The following is a 20,623-nucleotide window of genomic DNA, read 5'->3' as shown; positions in this document are numbered from 1 at the left end:
TATGAGCCTGGAGGAAAAGGAAAAACAGATATCAACATGACAAATGGAAATACAAATGAAAACAAACAGCAAAACAGAGCGGGAGAGCAAGGAAGCCGAAAAACGGGAGGAATGGAAATGACTTTGGCAGAAACACTGCTGGACTGATCTGCACTTCTGTAGTCCACAAAACCTTGACTGGTCCAACTCTGAATCCTTGGTCAGGTTTTCGATCTCTGAGTTGATCTGCAAACTCCTCAGTCCAGACGCGTGTGAAACAGACTTCTGCACCTTCAACTCCAACGTTTAACCTCATCATCCCCAAAGGAGAATTAGTTTAACACTTTAACACAGGATACATGACATCATCAGAACCTCATCACAAGTGACTGGCTGCACAAGAATGGCAGCAGAACATTTTCAGTTCACCACTTTCTGAAGTTAATAACCCATAAAATAAACAGTTTTATGTGTTTATGCTCAATTTTACAAGCTGGGACATTTTGGATAAGTCATTAAAATTAAAGACCTGGCGGAGAATCTATGACTTTGACTCCAGCTCCTCCAGAATCATGTAGTCTCCAACAATGATTTGATATAAACTACAGTGAGTTAATGACAATGAACAAACATGTCACTCAGTGAAGTTCATTGCTGTGTGTTTGAACATGTACATACATACAATTAAACTGCAATCAGGTGTTAGGAGGAAATATAGTCACTGACTGGTTTGCAGTAAATTCAGAGACTATTTAAATGAATAAACCTGCACATTTAGTAACAACAGCAGAGATAAGCTGAAGTGGACTGGGTGGGCAGTGGGCCTACGTACAGACTCCTGTGGTTTAAGCCACAAAAGCTCTTTGGTTAAGGTTCTGGAAAATGGTGGATGTTGTGATATCATTTTCCAAAATGACATACAAAAATGTAAGAAGATAAATAATCTAACTCTTCGTCCTCAGTTGCTAGGAAACGCAGACAAGATGCAGTTTTGATCCACTTCCTTATTACTTCATGGTTCATTACTGTGTTATAACCATTGTGTAGTAACTACCAATGTGGCTTCACAGAAACTGGCACATTACTTATCATTACTTATTCTCACTTTATATATTAAGAGTAGTTACTGTGTTGTTGCTCACTGCCCCATGATTATTTGTTAATTAGTTTTTTTGTGCTGTATTCATCAGCTTGTATCTACTCAGCATGATGTACCATCCTCAACAACACAGGAATAAACCTTTTAATCTTAATCTCAAGGTGAAAGGTCAGTGTTTGGAAGGAGGTCTGATTAGATCATTCTCTGGACTGAAATCGAGTTTGGGATAGATGATGGATATTTTGGATTCTCTTACACTGCAAGCTGCAGGTCCGCTGCACCCTGCAAGTGAGATGTGTTTATGGACAGAACAAAGTGTAGGCCATCCCTGTTTCATCACAAAACAGAAACTGATGTACAGCCTAAATGTGGAAAAACTAAACACACCAAAAATAGCACATTAAGAAAAGAATTTGGATGTGGAAATGCAGTAAGGAATATTAATTGAGTTGTAACTAAGTTGTGCTGCACAGTAGCACAACGTAGTAATCAGAACTTTGTTATAGCACCTTTCCTACAGACTAATGCTTTTCAAAGTGCTTTACAGACGCCTGAAAGTTGAAGAAAGGTGAAAAAAACAGAGACAATAACCTTTAAAAAAACAGTCAAAACAGTGACGATGATAAATAATATTTTTTAAAAAGGAAAACCAACTGAGGGCAATAACACAAAAGCATGAGACTATAGAACAGTGAAACCAATGCACAGAAAAAAATAAATCAAAAATTATAATCAATGAGAACACCATTTACAAACATCCACATTTGGCAAAAATAAAGATGGACTCGTGAAGAAAGTGACTGTTAACACATTTTCCACGAGCATCTGAAGTTATCATTACTCACTAATTTAGGAATATAGTAATTCCCAGTCTGTTCTTAACCAACTCACTATTATCTCCCTTTGTTCTCCATTCACAATGATGACAATGAAGATTTTATTCTTAGATTTCATTTTAGTAAATAAACCCAGTTCCTAGCAGATGTGGATGTGTGTTAATTAGTTACAGCAAAACAGTGAAGCTCTAAAAATAAAAGTGGACGAATCAACTGCCTTTTTAAAAACAGCTTAGAAGATATAATTTGAGTTCTCAGTTTGAAATTAAGGTTCAGAGAGTTATTGGGTGAAAAGCTGCACAACTGACACAAGAATGATGTTCAAAATGTGACCTTCACCACAGTTTCTGCTCACACACACACACACACACACACACATTACTGTGTTACCTCTGTGCAGCATTAGCACGCATGCTAAACTCAGAGCCAGTGACATTAACGCTGCGTGTGTTTGGGCCCATTAGCTAAACCGTTGACCTTTTACAAAGCATGCAAGTAAGCACACATCAACACACACACACACACACACACACACACACACACACACACACACTGACAGGCAATTATCCACACACACTTACCTCAGCGATTAGGACGACGATGACGCAGTCGTCCTTCTCGGCGGCGCTGAGCTCCGACATCAGGGATGTGAGCGTGTCAGTGAGGTAGGAGTGGACCTCCCTCTTCACACTGGGAACCCCCATAACTATGGACACTGCAGACACACACACACACACACACACACACACACACAAATCAAGAATTTACATCTTTAGCTGGAACAGTGTTTTAAAAGAACCAGACCTGTCCAGATGGAGACGCTGCAGAAGAAAGAGTCCAAAGATAACAGAGGAAGATGTGTTTGTGTTCAGAGAAACAGGAGGGAAACATCCCAAATCGTAAAGTTTTATAGCAAATTCATAAAAATCCTTTCTTTCCCCTGATCCATACATTCGGTTACTGTGTTGGTCCAGTCACGTTCGCTCACACTACCAGTTTGCAGATACTGCAAACATAAGGAGACTTGATTTGACACGTTGTTTATACCTCACTGCTCCCTACAAAAACCAGCAGATCCTCCAACTGTTCACATCCTGTGTGGACACAGCTGCTGCTGCTGTAACTGTCACAAACTAACTTGTCAGAAACAGAACAACTGAAGAACAGATTCAGGATTCGAGAAGCGTTAATGTCGTTCGTCAACATGCACAGATAACCAACATAAATGAATGACAGTAGTGACTGTAACCTGGAATTTAGACGCAGGAAAGTTTCCCAGGAGGAGGTTTGGATGGACACGTGTCTCTCACAGGGACCAGAATTCGAGTCCTGTTTCTAACCTGTTTGTTGTAACAAGTCATGTGACTTTTTATGTGATGAATCAAGGAATTAAAGCAACACCACAAAATGTATAAACGTAACTTAACATAACGCTGTTGTCTTTCCACACTTTGAGTGGAGGAGGATAAAACACGTACAAATACAGAAGCGCAAACAAATATGAAACACACTGCAAATCAAATGCAGAAAATGGAAGTTTGTCACTAGGGGCAGTGATGAGTTTGGGCCTAATGAGGCAGGAAGTTCAAGCCAGACTTAAAGCTGCTAAAATGTCACCCTAGAACTGCAATTACATTTATAAACTCCCTTTGTTTTCTTATCTTCAATGACAAACATTTAACTTTAGAATATGTGGGCGATTAATCCAAACATTGGCTACTTTGTTCCAAAGTTTCTATTGACTCGACAACCGACGGTCATCTCAGCTACTGGCAGCCCGAGACCTGAGACGACACAGTCCACAAGCTGCGTCTAAATGTACAGCTGGCTTTGCTGTAGAATGCATTCTTCCTCTAGACCTCCTGCCTGGCAGCTCCAACCTCAGCATCCTTCTACCGATATATTCACAGTTTCTCCTCTGAACATGTCCAAACCACCTCAATCTGGCCTCTCTGACTTTATCTAAAACATCTAACATGAGCTGTCCCTCTGATGTCCTCATTCCTGATCCTTTCCATCCTCGTGACTCCCAAAGAGAACCTCAACATCTTAAGCTCTGCTACCTCCAGCTCTGCCTCCTGTCTTTTCTTCAGTGCCACTGTCTCTAAGCCGAACAACATCTATGGTCTCACCACCGTCTTGAACATCTTTCCTTTCATTCTTGCTGATACTCTTTTATCACACAACACACCTGACACTTTTCTCCACCTGTTCCAACCTGCCTGCATTCACCTCTTTTCCACACTCTCCATTGCTCTGAACCGTTGACCCTAAGTACTTAAAGTCCTGCACCTTCTTCACCTCTGCTCCCTGTAACCTCACTGTTCCACCTGGGTCCCTCTCGTTGACACACATGTATTCTGTCTTACTGCGGCTTCATTCCTCTGTTTTCCAGAGCAGACCTCCACCTCTCTAGATTTTCCTCCACCTGCTCCCTGCTCTCACTACAAATCACAATGTCATCTGCAAACATCATAGTTCATGGAGATTCTTGTCTAACCTCATCTGTCAGTCTGTCCATCACCAGAGCAAAAAGAAGGGGCTCAGAGCTGATCCTTGATGAAGTCCCACCTCCACGTCTCACATTCAAACAAATGACCTCATTAAATCGATCTAGTCATCAAATCCTACAATGTTTTTTCATCTGGAGGATTATTGTGATGATGAGTGGTTTATTAGAATGTGCTTAAATGCAATAATATCTGCAGCATTACAACAAGCCTAAAACATCGAATAACAGAAGTAGCCTAAATAACGGGATCATGGTGCCGGAATGATTACAGCTCCAAGCGCTGCTGCTTCACAGCTGGAAGGTCCCCTGTTGTCCCCGATGGCCGGTGGGGAGTTTGCATGTTCCCCCTGTGCTGGTATTGGTTTGCTACAAATGCTTCTTGACCTTGAATTTGCCTTTTCTCTTTGAAAAATCTGTCCTGTAAGCAGCAGGGAGTGTGCGTCACAATGCAGTTCACTTACACACAACCATAAATGATGATACACTATCACACAATTTTAAACACATCTCTACATCTGACTCGTTGTCAACTTGATATTCTCCCTGTTTTGGGAAATATCAGGTTTCCACAGCTCATATCTGGACGTGACCCAGATGTTTTTTAACATTTTCTTCACTGTTCAGGTTTGAGTCTTGAAATTCCTTACACTGCAAATATGGTTTCATACTCAAATTTGCATTACACCTATAAACACTTTAGTCATCACTTAAGCTAACTGAATACGGGAGCAAAGCAGTACCAGGGGAACAAAAGGGGACCTTCCAGCAGTGAAGGAGCAGCGGTTGGCACCATCATTCTGGCACCATGATCCCTTTATATTTCATTGATGCCAGATTTTCGCTCGTAAAAGGAATTGTAACATATATCAAAATGCATCCTACAGCAAGGTCAGCAAATTTACATGCACCTTGTTGACCTGGTCGTCTCAGGTCTCAGGCTGACAGTGGCTGAGATGACAGCCGGTTCTCGAGTCAATGGAAACTTTGGAACAAAGTAGCCAATGTTTGGATAAATCTCCCACATATTCTAAATCTAAATGTTTACTTTCTCATCTGCAAAGTAGGTCATAAACAAATTCATAAAAATAAAACGGCCATACAGTAGATGGGTGGAAGTGACTGACAACAGGATAAATTAAAAATGCAAATGTGAACGTCTAAGAGACAAATTTGATGAACCACGTTCAAACTGCTCTTTGTTCCTGAGAAAGTCTACAGCAGATTCACAAGGTGACTGCAGTTTTGTTCTTATAATGAGAAAAAAGATGAAATCATGTTAATGCTGTTCACACAAATTACAAGGTTTAGAAAGCGCAGAGCCTCTAAAGACAGTGAAGCACTGAACCTTCAGCAGATGTGAAGCAGAGGTTCTGCTCCAGGAAGTGAGCAGTCGTATGTTTTCAGCAGCAGTGGTGGATACAAACACCACACACGGAAACAGGAGCTGCGTGGCGACTCGTTCAGTGAAGGCAGAATCGGCAGAAAGGTGCACGAGTGATGAAGTTAAAAATAATGATTGATGCAATGACAGAAGAGAGATTCTTCTCTACTGAAGTACGGGCTTGTCTGGAGTTATCTGAACACGGTTTGCTGTCAGGATGCTCATCCTCTGTTGTGGTCACTCGGGGAAAAGTCCCCATGAATGAGAAAGTCTTACTGTAGTGCTGTGTTATTATAAATAAGCACGATGCTTTGTAAAATAATGGAAACATAACACACAATTATTAACAAATTATATTATGAGCTATTCCCTTCAGAGGCTGTGATCTGATCAACTGTGTTCGACCAATCAGAGCAGGGAGATGGACCACTGATTCAGCCAATTTAAAACTTGGAACTTAAGCTTAAGCTTGTGCTAACGTGAGGCTCTGAATCAGTGGCTCATCTCCCTGCTCTGCAACAGCCCAACTTCTCTCTTCACACGCCGTTCAAATAGGCACATTGCAACAAATAAGAAGCTAATAATTATTTTAATCAAGAAGTAATTGTTGCTCTTCTCTGATTGGTCAGTAGGGCGAGTCTCACTCAAACCCATTTCAAAGTGAAAATCTCTGCAGTGCTGTTCAAAGCATGTCGAAGCAGCAGCACCTCTACACAAGAAGACCAGCGAGTGTGAATATTAAGGTGCAGCAGATTTAGGTGCTGATCTGTTGTCCAGTACATTACGATGCTCACACTGCACAATGGCTAAAGTCATAAATGGTAAAGTAAAGTAATTAAAATCCAACTTTACCAGCTGCAGAAATACACTGATCAACACATTAATGCATCAATAACACATTATTCTGCGTGGAAGTATTTTGACTACTTTTGGTAAGTTTATTTTATAAGTTATATGTTTGTACCTGATTAACATTTTGAATACTGGACCTTTACTTGTAACGGTTATTTTCTACTGTAGTACTGATACTTGTACTTCTTCCACAAATGAGGCTAAACCAAGCCAGGAATAAAAATACCAGGAAGAGATGAAAGATAAAAGCAGCATAAATACAAAGACACACACACAGTGGGGTTACAGCTGTACATTTACAAGCATCTGTCTTGCTTTAACTCGTTTTTCCTTTCTTTGAAACTGCAGAAAGAAAAAAGTCTATTTGCTGCTTTTTTGTTTTAGAGGTTTTACATACACATCAGATTTGACACAGCCACACACACACACACACACACTCACAGTGTTTTTCCTTGGTTCCTTGTTATCTCTCTGTCCTCTGCAGCAACATAAAGCACTTTCCATCCGGCCCACTAACCTGTTTTACTCAAAGTGCATCATAAATACATTTGACTGAACTCACACACACAAATATCTAATGTTTTCTGATGTGTTTGTTCTACGTGGTTTATGTGTATTTATCTCTGTGCAAAGGAGGCCTGTCAAAAAATTTTTTACTGAGTAGAATAAAATGCTTTATAAATAAATTAGACTCAACCCACACACACACACACACACACACAGTGACCTTGATTATAGCTGTTTATTCTCCAGTGGATGTCGGTTGTATCAGGGAGCTGCAGCGAGCTGTAAGCCCAGAGTCGGTGAGTTTGCCTGAGCTCCTGCTTCAGGTAGGAATCCTGAGCCAGGAGGGGTGTGTGTGTGTGTGTGTGTGTGTGTGTGTGTGTGTGTGTGTGTGTGGGTTGGGGCCTCGATGGGCCTTTTTCTTATTTATACACTGCAGTTCGTGAATAGTCAAACATTATTTTCCACTTTTTACCTCCGGTGCGTCCCTGTCCCAGGTGCACGGCAGGCTGCAGACTGTCCTCTCTGCTCAGCAAGTGAGGAAGATGATGGAAGATGGAGGGAAGCTGCAGGATGTTTTTACTGCTGCTCACATTCCACAACTTCAGCCTCGTCTCCTCTGAAAAGAGAAAACGAATCCAGGTCAGACCAGAAGAAACTAGGATCTCATTCTTCATACAAGGATACTTGAGTTATCTAGATTAGACTGGTGATGAGGAGGCAGGAGTTTCTTGGTTCTTTAACACGGACATTATTTATGCAGCAAGTTATTAGAGATGACTGCAGTGTAAACAGGCAGAGCTTCACTAACTTAAACTGTGTCAGTACAGGATTTAATCAGTGTCGCTGCTCTGATGAACAGTATGATGTACAACTCTTCTTCCGCTTGAGATCAACATTTCCCTCTCATTACCTTTGTGATTTCTGCAGTTTTAGGCACAAAAACAACTTTTTTGTTGATGCCCTCATAAGCTCTGTATTGATTTTGGCTCATTTTCACTTTTTCAAATGGAAATCTGAAAAACAATGTGGAACAAAAAGCTTATTTAATATTCAGCCAAACTCAAGGAAACTCATGCTTCTTGTTCTGCTTTGATTTTAAATAAGACTTAGAGAGCATAGGATTATTTTAGCCTGACCGTGAGTAAGTCTGTATTCATTACATATAGGGATGCTGTCATCTATGGACCACAGGGTAGTTGGTTCGACTCCTGGTCCCCCCACCTCCCTGTGTCAAAGTGTCTAAGGGCAAAACGGTGTGGGAGTGTGTGTGAATAGGTGAGTGAGAAGAAACATTGTGGACATCAGCGCTCTAAAGCAGAGCCTTAGCACATGTCTGACCTGAGAGGCTGCTCCAGGTGCGGTTGATGTCTCTCAGTGCCTGTTTCTCTGCGATGGCCCTCTTGATCTCCTCCAGGACCAGGTTCAGCTCTTTGGAGCGCCGCAGGTTCTCCTGCTCTGCTGAGTGGAGGCGCTCCCTCAATGCCAGGAACTCCCTCTGGTAGATGTCCACCACATCTCCTGCAGAGGAGGAGATGAAGAGGAGAGCTTAACTTTCCTCACTGAGTCAGGTGGTGACTGCTATTTGCTTGATCCTAGTTGGATCCAGCCAGACCAACGATGCCTTGTGTGGGGATTTACAGCCACAACGTGGGGTTAAGAATGTTCCTAACAAGACTTCACAACTTTATTGTTCCCAAATGGAAAAAAATGCCAGCGTACGATGGCACCAAGTAGCCCCAGTTATCTTTCAGCATGGGTCCATCATAACACGTACCTCTGCAGTTCCATTAGTGAAGAATCATTGATCTGCTGCAGCTAATACGGTTCAGCTTGAGAGTCTGTCTTACAGCAAACATATCTACTAATACTTTTTATTTATTGATGTTTATTTCATTATTGTTGAGATTTTATAAACATTAAATGTTATTTACCATGTTTCACCTTCTGGCTACAGTGATTCAGTGACTTCATGTTACAGGCACAGAAATCTCCTCTAGTGTTAGTGTTGGACACGATCATTGCTCTGATTCACTGAAACTTAGTATTAGTTTTATAGAACATTTCTACCACATGTTAATGCCGTAATATTTATCAGACAGATTTGGGATGACGGGATTACTCTAAGGGCAAACTCACACACAGAGTGTATCTGGGACTGTACCAGCTTGTCGTCATCAACAGGTAGAAAAAAAAAGACATAATCTGAGTAAAACATAAAAAGGCCAAATCCTTCATCTGCTGCAGCAAACATCATCCGGCCATCGCTCATCCCTCTCTGAGTTAATGCAATGAGAAGATAAATCTGCAGTAATGTCAGAGATTCGCATGCAGCCATTTCCATTCTCTTCATTCGGTCTAAAACACGAGGACGGCTTATCTGACCGAGTGTAAGATTTTAGAAAATAAGAGGCTTTTCTGCGGCGTCATCAGTCAGAGCAGGTTTAAATTATTTAAATTAATAGTATTTAGATGCTGCGACATACAGAAAATTCTCAATGATGTTTATTTACTGCAACTTTAGAGAGAACATGCTTTTATTTTGAAATATGTTTATACTTGAGACGTAATTCCAAGCATTTAAGTAAGAGTCCTTCCTGTTTTCCAAACTGATGTCATGTCAAACTTGCAGTAAAATGTCTCATTAACTGATTCCACTTATTTCCTCTTGGGTATTTTATAAAATCAGTTTTAACATTTTCTTAAAGTGAAATTCACATTTCAAATTAAAAGTAGCTCCAAGCACATGCTCAGTGTTTTTGTCAGTTTTCAGTATTGAATTCCCTGTGTAAACCATTCTACCCTTCCTTAAACAGGGTCTTCACTCAGACTTTGATAGGGTCCAGCCATTATCGTGCAGTATTTAATCATTAAAGAGCCCTGTTCACACACAGCCTGACTGTAGAATCCTGCAGGGCTTTAACAGCGTGCTGTTGGATTTTAGTAAAAAGTGTCCAAATGATCACATGTAGCACATACAAGACATGCAGCTTGTATGTTGGAGTTTATAATTTAATAAGATCCATCCATTGTCTGTAAACACTTGTCCTTTATTAAGGTTGCGGGGGGCTGGACCCTGTCTCAGCTGTCTTAGGCCGAGAGGTGGGGCCCAGCCTGGACAGGTCTCCAGTCTGTCACAGGGCCAGAGACACACACAGTCACGTTCAAACCTACATCTAATGTAGATGCATGTGTTTGGACTGTGGGAGGAACCGGAGGAAACAAACACAACCGCAGACAGAACATGCAAACTCCACACAGAAAGGCCGCAGTTGGTTGGTGGATTTGAACTGGGGACTTTCAAGCTTCAAACCACTACACCACCTTGTTAATATTCACAATATTTCAAAATTCAATAGAAACATTAAAACATTAAAAATCTCTTGTCTATTTGTTCCACTCATTAATTCTAAACTAGAGTGTAGAGTGAACGATTTACATACTAAACTAATAACCTTTGTATTATCCCCTCAGGAGTTCAGTTGGATGAGGAAGTGTGGCCACAGCTGACATGAGTGAATTTCTGCATGTTTCTGATCGTTTAACTGATGTTGTCCGGTCGTGTTGAGGAGGAACTTTGACTTTACCTGTGCTGTCTGCTCCGTCTCTGAGTGATGACGGAGCTCAGCCGGGAGCATCTGTCTGCAGCAGACAGAAGAAGCTGCTCCACAAGTTTATTTTCTTATTCACTAGTCTCAGTGGGGTCTTGAAGAATTCATGATGATCCAATGATGTCAGAACACAAACATTGATGTCTTCCTACTCTAGTTAACCTTTAACAGCTAAATGTGTCTGTGAATTGTCTTTGTCTCCCAGGTACAGTTTTTACAGTAGGACGTTAAATTGGAGCCCTGCTTGGCATCAACGCATGATGCATCATCCCACACCTGTAAATATTAGTGGCTCAGAACACACAGACAAGTGGCTTGAAATAACATTATCTTAAAGAATAAATGTAAATTTTAAACTACATTTATTGTTTATAATATATTATTGTTATATTAGTTTATAATATTATGTGTTACTGCAGCAAACGGTCATGTTGGTGAACAGAATCAAACATGTAGGTTAACTTCAGTGTAATTGCTCCTTGGTTGTTTTTTTCCTGAAATTTGGTAACTGGTGGAAAAGCTTCTACATTTTCCTGATGGCCAAACACAAAAACACTAACAACTATTCCTGTGAACCTTCATTAATGCAGCACAATAGTCACATCTGCAAACACACACACACACACACACACACACACACACTGTGCTCACTGATGAGTTTTTAATGATGTTCCTGCCCAGTTATTTATCTGCTCTAATGAAATAATCTCCTTCCTGCTGCAGTCAGTCTGTTAAACACTGAACTCACTTTCTGGAGGATGAGACTGTTTCTGTCATCCCAAATCAGCCAACATTCTCTTTCTGAGATGTGCACAGCAGGAGTCAGGACCTGGTCTGTCCAAGAACAGCTGGTTTAAATTAACACAAGCAGCAGATCATAAGCTATAAAGCTTCACATGTTACAGACATCATGACAGCAGGTGAGGTCTGCTGAGGGGCTTTGGAAAGGTACGATTCACTTCACGGTGTGTGGCATCACAACTGACCCTATTTGAACTATCATCTGAAAACACAAAGAAATGGTGAAACTGCTATTTTAGTATTATCTAGTAATTTGCACACAGATGTCTGAAGTTGTGATGATGGGAAAATATCAATACCAAAATATCCCAACAATGAGAAAATGTCCCCACAAAGCAAAGATCCATTCAAAAAGCCTGAAAAGCCAAGAATGCGTCCTCCCATTGTTCTGAACTAAAGTGTGTCCACGCAAAGACACGTAAACATGTGCAGACACACACACAGGCCCGGATCAATATCTGTATGGATAAACAGCACTTACTCACTGTAATCCTGCATCAATTTAATACCACTACACACACATTAACACACGTTTGTGACACAGAGCAGAGCTGAGAGGCCAGTCAGGTTGAGTCATACTGCAGTAATGTCTCACTCTGAGTATCCGTATAATAATATAATGGCTGCCAATCAGAGGGTGGAGACCACGCAGGTAATGAGATTACCCAGTATCCACACACGCACACACACAGCATGACTCACAGTTAATGGCCTTGTGGTTTTGCAGCTAACAGAAGGAAGGAGGTGGTTTTTGGGACGTAAATGAGTTGAAGCTGAAGATCATCACAGATCAATAAAATTTTACCATTTGATACAAACAAACTGAGCCATTTTTAAATGTCAACATTTGTATAATTATAATTACTAAATATTGTGTCTTTAAATCAAGTGAATGAAATCGTAAATAAAGATGATGTGATTAAAGAGGCTCTGCAGCACATCTGTGTCATGACAACAACCATATCTGTGTCCTACATGTTTAAATGTTGTACTGTACCGTGCTGCTACAACTACAGTTTGTGAGGTGACAACTAACATCAGATGCTTTTCCAAAGTGATGCAAATGGCTGTCCAACAGGTGAGTCTCTCTGTCCCCCTCTCTCTGTCCCTTTCTGCAGGTGTCCCCGGCTTTGGAGCTGTGTGTTTTCCAGTGTGCAGCTACTGGTCCTACCGAGCTGGACGATGTCTTGTTGCTCTTTTTCTTTTCTCTCTTCACTTTCCACTCAACCCAATCGGTCAAGGCAGATGTCTGTCCACCCTGAGCCTGGTTCTGCTGGAGGTTTCTTCCGTTAAAGGGAGATTTTCCTCTCCACTGTTGCCTATGGTGCCTATTGTTCTCTCTATAAATCTTTATAGTCTTTATTATGTAAAGTACGTTGAGATGACTTTGTTGTGAATTCTACATAAAGTCTGTATAAATAAAGTTGAATTGGATTGAAAGTTTCTCTTTGAGTGATACTGAGCTTCAGAGCGGCTCACATCAGACTAAAATGGAAAAGATACTGAGAAAGAGAGTGTCCACCTCCCTGTCTTTATCTAAATTTGTGGAATGAAAAAGAATTTGAAGTCTGGGAGAAAAGCTGAAATATCACTTCTTTTTTACAACTAGAAAGTGGAAATTGTACAGAACAGAGAAGATGTATTAAGTGAAATGGAAACAGCCAATCAGTCACATGATGTGTCACAGCAGAGGTTCATAGTAAATGATAAACAGCCAGCAAAGTTCACAGTATCATGAACCACTTCAAACTCGGCAGAGAAGCATCCTCACATGTGTAAACCAAAGATTTACAGTTTGTGCTGTTAGGAGACGAACACAACCATCACAGTAACACTACAATTAATCACTTTATAAACTGTTCAGTCACTGACACTAAACCCAGACACACAGCTATCATCTGTAGTTATGGATGTTTGGACCAACACTCTATGAATCTATGTTGTAATCACACTCAGTTATCAGAGCAATTGTTCATGAGCTTCTGGTGGTTTAGTTCTAAGTGTCCTTGGATAAGATACTGAGCCCCCTGTATGTTCAGCTAACAACAATTTCTCAATGTTTTACCAAACAAATGCAGGAAAAAAGATGCAAAGAAGTTGAGCTTCATGGATTAACCAACGTGGCACTGTCCAATAAAGTCCCTAAGATAGGCCTTAATGAGCATCCCACCCTGGCTGACTGCATTTAATCAGAGAAAAAGAGTGAGATAAATGGACAATAATCGTCTTCGGCACTTCAGCTCTCAGAAGATATTAAAGCAGTTTGTACAGACCTGATTACAGGAGCTCACACACATTATCAGCCATTCATTGAGAAAGTTTAACATCTGCATTCCTGACAAAAACCAAATAGAGAAGCTACAACCTCTAAATCTCACTGTGACGCCTACAACTGTAAAAATGTGCAACAAGAGGACATGAAGGACGATGTTCTACCTGAGTCAGACTGTCAGTGGTTAGAGGGAGTGAAGGTAACTGCTGGATGCACAGTGAAAAAGTACAGCTACTCAAGAGCCACGAATCAGTGCAGCATTACAACAAGACACAGGTAAGAAGGGCTGCAGATTCCTAAACGTACAGACTAAATGTTACAGAGCAGAAAAATATGGAGAAAAATGTGGTTTGAACCACAAGATTAGACAAATTCTTAACGGTGCTCATTTCAGATATTCTAAGATGATAAAGTTAAAGGGAATAGAACACAGAAACTAAAGGTTTTCAAGATTCAATCCACTTTATTCATACATGGTGAGTGGTCTGCACTTATATAGCACTTTACACTGCTCCACATTCACACTCACACAACAATGGGGGAGCTGCTATGCAGCTGGCCAACACTCACCAGGAGCAACTAAGTTGGGGTTCAGTGTCTCGCTCAAGGACACTTCAACGTATGACCGAAGGAGCTGGGGATCAAACCAACAACCGTGAGATTGGTGGACGACCACTCTACCTTCCTGCGCCACAGTTCTCACAGTTGATCTCACATGGAAGTTATATTTACTGGGTGTGATGGTTTTTGAAGTTAAGAAAACCAAAGGACCAGTTACTGTAAAGACATGTGAAAACTGCCAAAAATGGCCACGAAGTGACAAAATCTGACGGAAAAGAAATGAAAATGCGCAAAAACATCAACACAAAATGTGAGTTAGCCTGAAATACATCTTCAGCAGCAGCATCAACGACCAGCTCCAGAAGCTGCTCAGCCTGAAGACAGGACACATTCCTGATTTCACATTTCTAGTTTGTAAAGGTGGACTCAGGCAGACTGTGGAGGCCAGGCATCATTTTCTGCTGCTCCTGTCAGAGTGTAATCATTTGGTGAGATGGTTGAACTCTGGCAGAGCTGCTGACTCCCAGTGCTGTTGTCGTTGTAGAGCAGCAAAGAGTCTCACACAAGCTTTAAGACATTTCTGTGCCTCTTTTGCTTCGTTTACATCGCTTCCATTTAAAACTGAGAGCGGATCAGTGTCATCCTGTTGGAATGTCTGTTATAAGACTGGCACCACTTCAGTGATCAGGGGAGTCAACATGACTCTAATGCAGCTGCAGCTCACATTTACTGAAACTGCACCTTAATTGAAATTAAAGACAGATTTTCTGAATCTTTGCCACAGGTTCATTTGCTTCATCAGCTGATTTGTTATAATTTGTATGCAGTCCTCCCCAGCAGCTTCAGACCAGCTTTTCTAAAAGATTTCTGCCTTCTGGATAGACTGAGTGTGTGTGTGTGTGTGTGTGTGTGTGTGTGTGTGAGAGAGAGAGAGAGAGAGAGAGAGAGCATACAGCAGGGACAATGTGTGGTTTTCAATCTGGTCGTGTCAAAGAAAGTCAATTATCTCCTTCCCCACACACACACACACACACACACACACACACACACACACACACACACACACACACACTCAGAGGCAGGCAGGTACAGCATGTAAGAAGTGTGAACACACTTGACAAGTCAAGACCAGAGGCTCAAAATAATGACATCATCCTGCTGCTAGTATCAGAATCTGTGGTGAAGAGAAGAATAACTGTCACTGGCTTCATCTGAGGCTTCATTCATCAAACCGCTTGTAGAACGTGTACGAAATGTGTGTGTCGGAACAAAAACCGTGGTTCTTATCAAAGTTGCGTACGCACAGCTTGACATGATGAACAATGATGAATGTCACCTGTTTGAAATCCATCTGCCTGTGCACATCCAGGTTCATTTATATAGAGAAACACTAGCCTCTCTGAAAGTCCTGTAGCCTTAACTGATCGAGTTTCTCATAGGAAAAAGTAACAAACCAGAAAATCAAACAGGCAAAATCGGAAGGAATCTGGAGCAAGCACCATGTGTTGCACATGTTCATCAGCTCTGCACTGTGAGAATGAGGACTGAATCCAACATGAGCTCACTACTAGAGAAACAAGATGAAATATAATCATTATGGCATCATTGGATCAGAAAGACAATACTATCTCAATTGTTTTCTGCTGTACAATTTTCATTTCAGCAATCGAGATGAGAAGGCATATCGAGAAAAGCTGAATCACTGAAGATCCAAGTTGATGTTGATGCTGTGTTATATGGAAAGTCTGGCTGGGAAGACCAGAAGTTCTGTCTTAGAGAGACTACAAAGGAATGCACGGAAACAGTATAGGAAGAGCTGTGTGAGTGGATAAAACCAAGGGATGATACCGTAAATAAAACAGCAGAAATGCTTTGAAAGCGATGCAACACTTGCAGAATTTCTTAGCCAGGAAGCTACGAGGTTCTCTGCAGACTAGTGTGTTACAGGACAGTTAGACATATGGATTCTAAAGCTGGGCCAGCACCCAATGATGGTGAGTCTGGGGGCAGAGGATAAAAAAAAAAACACCAACAGCAACAAAACGTCTTTAGACGTCTCTTAATGAAGAGATTCTGATGGAGGGAAGTTTTAGCAAAGAGAAGTTTAAAACTTAACCGTGAGGGTTCACACCTCGCCTGTGATTTCTCATATGACTCCCACACTCCTCCTCTGCTGTTCACACTGATTTAAGAAGTGAGAAGATGCTCCCTCTCTCCCTCTCTCCGTCCTTAGTTAACCTTCTGCAAATACAACCCGATGCCAACATCCTGCATCTCATCTTCAGTTCTGAAAAGCAGCAAATATCTGCCGGTGAGATAAGAGCTAAAACCCATCGACAATGATGCAGAACAGGAGGAGAAAAGAAACAGCAGTGAGACTGGAGCTCAGGCTTGAACAGAAGAACAGAGCAAAACAAAGCGCTATTCTTTTCCTCCATTAATTCACACAGATGAGAGCAAAGGACTGGTAGGAACATTAGCATTCAAGCCAGACGGACTGAAACACAGAGCAGGCTGAAGCTGCAGGATGGCCAAGAAACTCGACTGCAAAACAACAGAAAGAAAACTGAGAAAAAAAAAATCTCAAGAGAAAGACACAAAAGCAGACACATGGGGCAGAAAGCTGTTAGGAGCATTAGCATGTCAGCCAACAAGGCTGAATGAACGAAAAAACAAAGAGCTTTTCTGCTTTTCCTCCTCATCACAGAGACAGACAGCTGGAGGATGAAGGATGGAAGAAAAAGTCTCCGTCTGATTACAGCCAGGTGTGTCTGTCACAAACACTGCTGAAGGGCCAGTTTCATACCACAGCTATGGAAAATACATGTTTCCAGTCAGCAGGCAGGTGACACTTTCCGTCTTCATGTTGGCCATGTGGTTGGAAGAACCGTCTGTCGATAAACCTGAAGGGACAGCTGCCAAATCACAGCAGGTGAAGGTGAAGGACATCACTCTCAGACTAAAGCAGAGACATGGGGACCGTCAAAGTCAAATTCGGCCCAGATTTTATGTTGACTATGTTATGTTGATTCCCATTCACCCATTCACACACACCTGACCCACCGGGAGCAGCTTGGGGTTCAGTGTCTCGCCCAAGGACACATCGACATGTAGCCAGGACCAGGGATCGAACCACTGACCCTGTGAACTGCCTTACCAACTGAGCCACAGCCGCCCCGTATCAGTCATCAGCCGTCAGCAGATCTTATAAAGAGTTATACTGTAAATGGATTTAGGTCCAAGTCCCCTGAAGCACAGCTGCAGTAGATAAGTGGTTAAACAGCTGATTGAAGAATCTCACCAATGAATTAAAGAGTGAAATTAGAAAAACTCATCTATAAAACGTGTGTTAGCCACTAATGAAAGCATCCATGACCCCATTATTCTAACATGAACCCAGGGTCACATTGAATAATGACGTATTGTGTAAGACTTCACTTTCATTTTTACATTTTACTGTGTTGTTGTTTTGAAATAGAAAAAAAGACATAATGACAAAGTGAAAACTTATTTCTAAAATATTTAGCAAATTAATAAAAACCTAAAATATCAGAGCCTTAATTCAGTTCTGTGGGAGACCTTTTATAGATATCCAGCTGTTAGTCTCCTTGGTTTAGTTTCCCACCTGCACTTCATCTCATTTTTCCTGACTGATCCCGTCAGTCTCCATCTGACTGCACAGGAAGCGTCTGTGAAAACCCTCAGCTCTCTCCACAGATGTTCTGTGACTTTGGTTGGACCAGTGAAGGTCAGACTGTTGCCGGTTTGCTCCACGTCATCGTCAGGTCATGGTTCTGTCAGGTTCTTCCATCTCTGTGGGGAAGCTGTTTCCTCTCTGACCAAGGATCTTACTTGTCTAATTACTCAGATTGACGGGACGGTAAACTCAGAGCCCTTGTGCTCCCACACTTCTTAGTTTTTACAATTATTGAGACCACTGTTTATTTTATGAACACGTGTGTGTGTGTGTGTGTGTGTGTCCCATCAGTTCAATCTGCTACTAATGGACTGGCAGCAAACAGGAAGAACCTGACCACAATCTGGAGCCACAAGCAAAAGCTCTGAATATGTTTGGTTTCAATTTGAAAGAAAAAAATTATAATTATTTGTGTGAATTGATCAGCAATGCAATTTTTTTCCTTTCCAAAATAAATGTTCAGCACAGTAGAAAATACAAAAAAGTATATTTACATTTAGTCTAACACCTTTTTCTCTGCATCCAGAATAAAGTGGCGTCTCTGTCCCAGTGTGTGAACTTAATCCTTAACATCCGAGGTCGACAGATGAATATATGCATTTTTTGGCTAATAAAGAGAAAAATAAACGAGGTGAAACTAAAAGCCAGTTCATCCTCCTTATTTATCAGACTAAACAACAGTGATCTGTTACCTTGAAGAAGATAAATGAGCTGTAGTAGCTACATGTTTGCTGTTATTGTATATAATATCACTCGCTATATGTCCAATATACACACAGTCTCCAAGGTCCAAACCTAAACAATATCATCTAACACCATGATTTCACCGTACGTGTGTGTGTGTGTGTGTGTGTGTGAGAGTGAGTGAGAGAACTGTCCACATAACATCTGAGATCTTGTTTCAGTCAATATGTGGAGTGGATTTGTGTTTATTTGAGCCTTTAGTCAATACTGCTGGATGTCTGAGTGTCTGAGTGTGTGTGTGTGTGTGTGTGCGTGACCAAACCCAGACACACACACAGAGTGTGAGCTGGTCAGCTTGGCAGCGCTCACGGATTTTCACATGCTGCTTCCTCTCAATATCAGCTGTCACATTCGATACGAACACAGACAATGAGACAGTAGGAACAAAACTCTGGCAGAGTTTTGTTCCTACCCTCCTGTCAGACCACATGAACTCATTGGGTTCACTGGTTCCTGATTCCTTCCTTTCTGATAGTTTTTAAACAAAGACACATGCCCTTCTTCAATATGTCAAATCAGAATTCAGTATAATTCTGTGGTGTCTTCAGAACCACAATACACAACATTTTGTGTGACAGGACAAGGACGGTTTATAATTAGAGGATTATCATTGTGCATTTCGCCTTTGTGTTTGTTCAGTGTTTCCCCTTATTAACATCACATTATAATAAGAGATGAGCTTGCAACTGCTACGCAGTGTTGTTTCCACAGCTCCGACTCCCAGAATGAGCAACAGTATCATCGTTGCTTCTCCATCCATGCGACACTGGGTTTGGATGTGGTGAGGGGTTGCAGCTGTTGACTTGCTGTGTGAGGCAAAACCATTGCGTCTGATGCTGATTTTTTGGGTCAGGGGAATCCAGTGTTATGCCTTCAAATGTTGAGTTATCGGCGATTGTGGTGCTCATGTGTGGTCCGGTAGGTCACTATACCACCTCCCAGTGTTGGTATTATCAGTGAACGTTACTGCTTAGGATGGAAGGATGGATGGAAGCCAGTTTGTTTCCGGTTTCAAACTGCTGCTCACTGACTTTAGTCAGCGTTATTATTGTAATTCAAGATAAAAATGACTGTAACCTTCTTTTGTTTGTAGCTAAACCTAAAAACACTGTGGAGCATGTGGAGCCAACACCTACTGGTCCTTATTAATAGATACGTGCCTGACAACATCTGGCTCATACACATGCAGCCACTTCCACCATCATGTCAAATCAACCTTGGATACATAACTTCACAGGTCAAACCTCCCAGGTGAAGATAAGAGCATGTCCTCCAGCACTGGGTCTGTATTCTCACACACACACTGAACACACTGAAGGTGTGAGGTTATAAAAGAGCTGAGGTGTGTGTGTGTGTGTGTGTGTGTGTTTGCGTGTTATCGAGGGCTGCAGCAGCAGAAGGACACACTTCACAGATCTGGAGGACATCTCACCTTGTCTGTCTGTGTGTGTGTGTGTGTGTGTGTGTGTGTGTGTGTGTGTGTATTATCGCCAAGTTTTTGGGGTTGCCGTCAAGCTGATTCATTCTCTCTCACACACACATGCACACACTTGCTGTGGTACCCACGTGACAGCAGGAGGCCGACACACTGACAGACAGACACACTGCTTGCTAACAGGCGGTTGGCCTCGCTGTCAGTCATGATCCTGCAGTCTGCCGCCCTTAATCTCGGTGCACAGCACGTTTCATCTTTTCAAATGGCAGAAGCTGGGAGTCGCTCTGTGTTTTCCTGTCTGATCCTAAACGCCTCGCTGCCTCTCAGCTGCTCAGACCG

The 20,623-nt window shown here is 41.7% G+C and overlaps 1 protein-coding gene across 4 annotated transcripts in view; it reads right to left on the bottom strand.

Annotated features, from left to right (window-relative positions):
• Positions 1 to 20,623, bottom strand: part of mgat4b (alpha-1,3-mannosyl-glycoprotein 4-beta-N-acetylglucosaminyltransferase B) — an 88,370-nt gene that overhangs the window by 37,234 nt on the left and 30,513 nt on the right. For all 4 annotated transcript variants that reach the window (XR_010915378.1, XM_067518612.1, XM_067518611.1 and 1 more), the window contains exons 2-4: positions 8,505 to 8,684; positions 7,639 to 7,782; positions 2,496 to 2,629 (exon numbers count right to left, since the gene is read on the bottom strand). Coding sequence is in view for 3 of the 4 variants with exons in the window: in XM_067518612.1 (XP_067374713.1) it covers positions 2,496 to 2,629; positions 7,639 to 7,782; positions 8,505 to 8,684 (458 nt within the window). In the remaining variant the exon portion in view is untranslated. The remainder of the gene's footprint in view (positions 1 to 2,495; positions 2,630 to 7,638; positions 7,783 to 8,504; positions 8,685 to 20,623) is intronic.

The sequence above is a fragment of the Channa argus genome, chromosome 10, assembly GCF_033026475.1.
Source record: "Channa argus isolate prfri chromosome 10, Channa argus male v1.0, whole genome shotgun sequence".
Lineage (NCBI taxonomy): Eukaryota > Metazoa > Chordata > Actinopteri > Anabantiformes > Channidae > Channa > Channa argus.
This window is presented reverse-complemented; position numbering and strand designations above follow the sequence as displayed.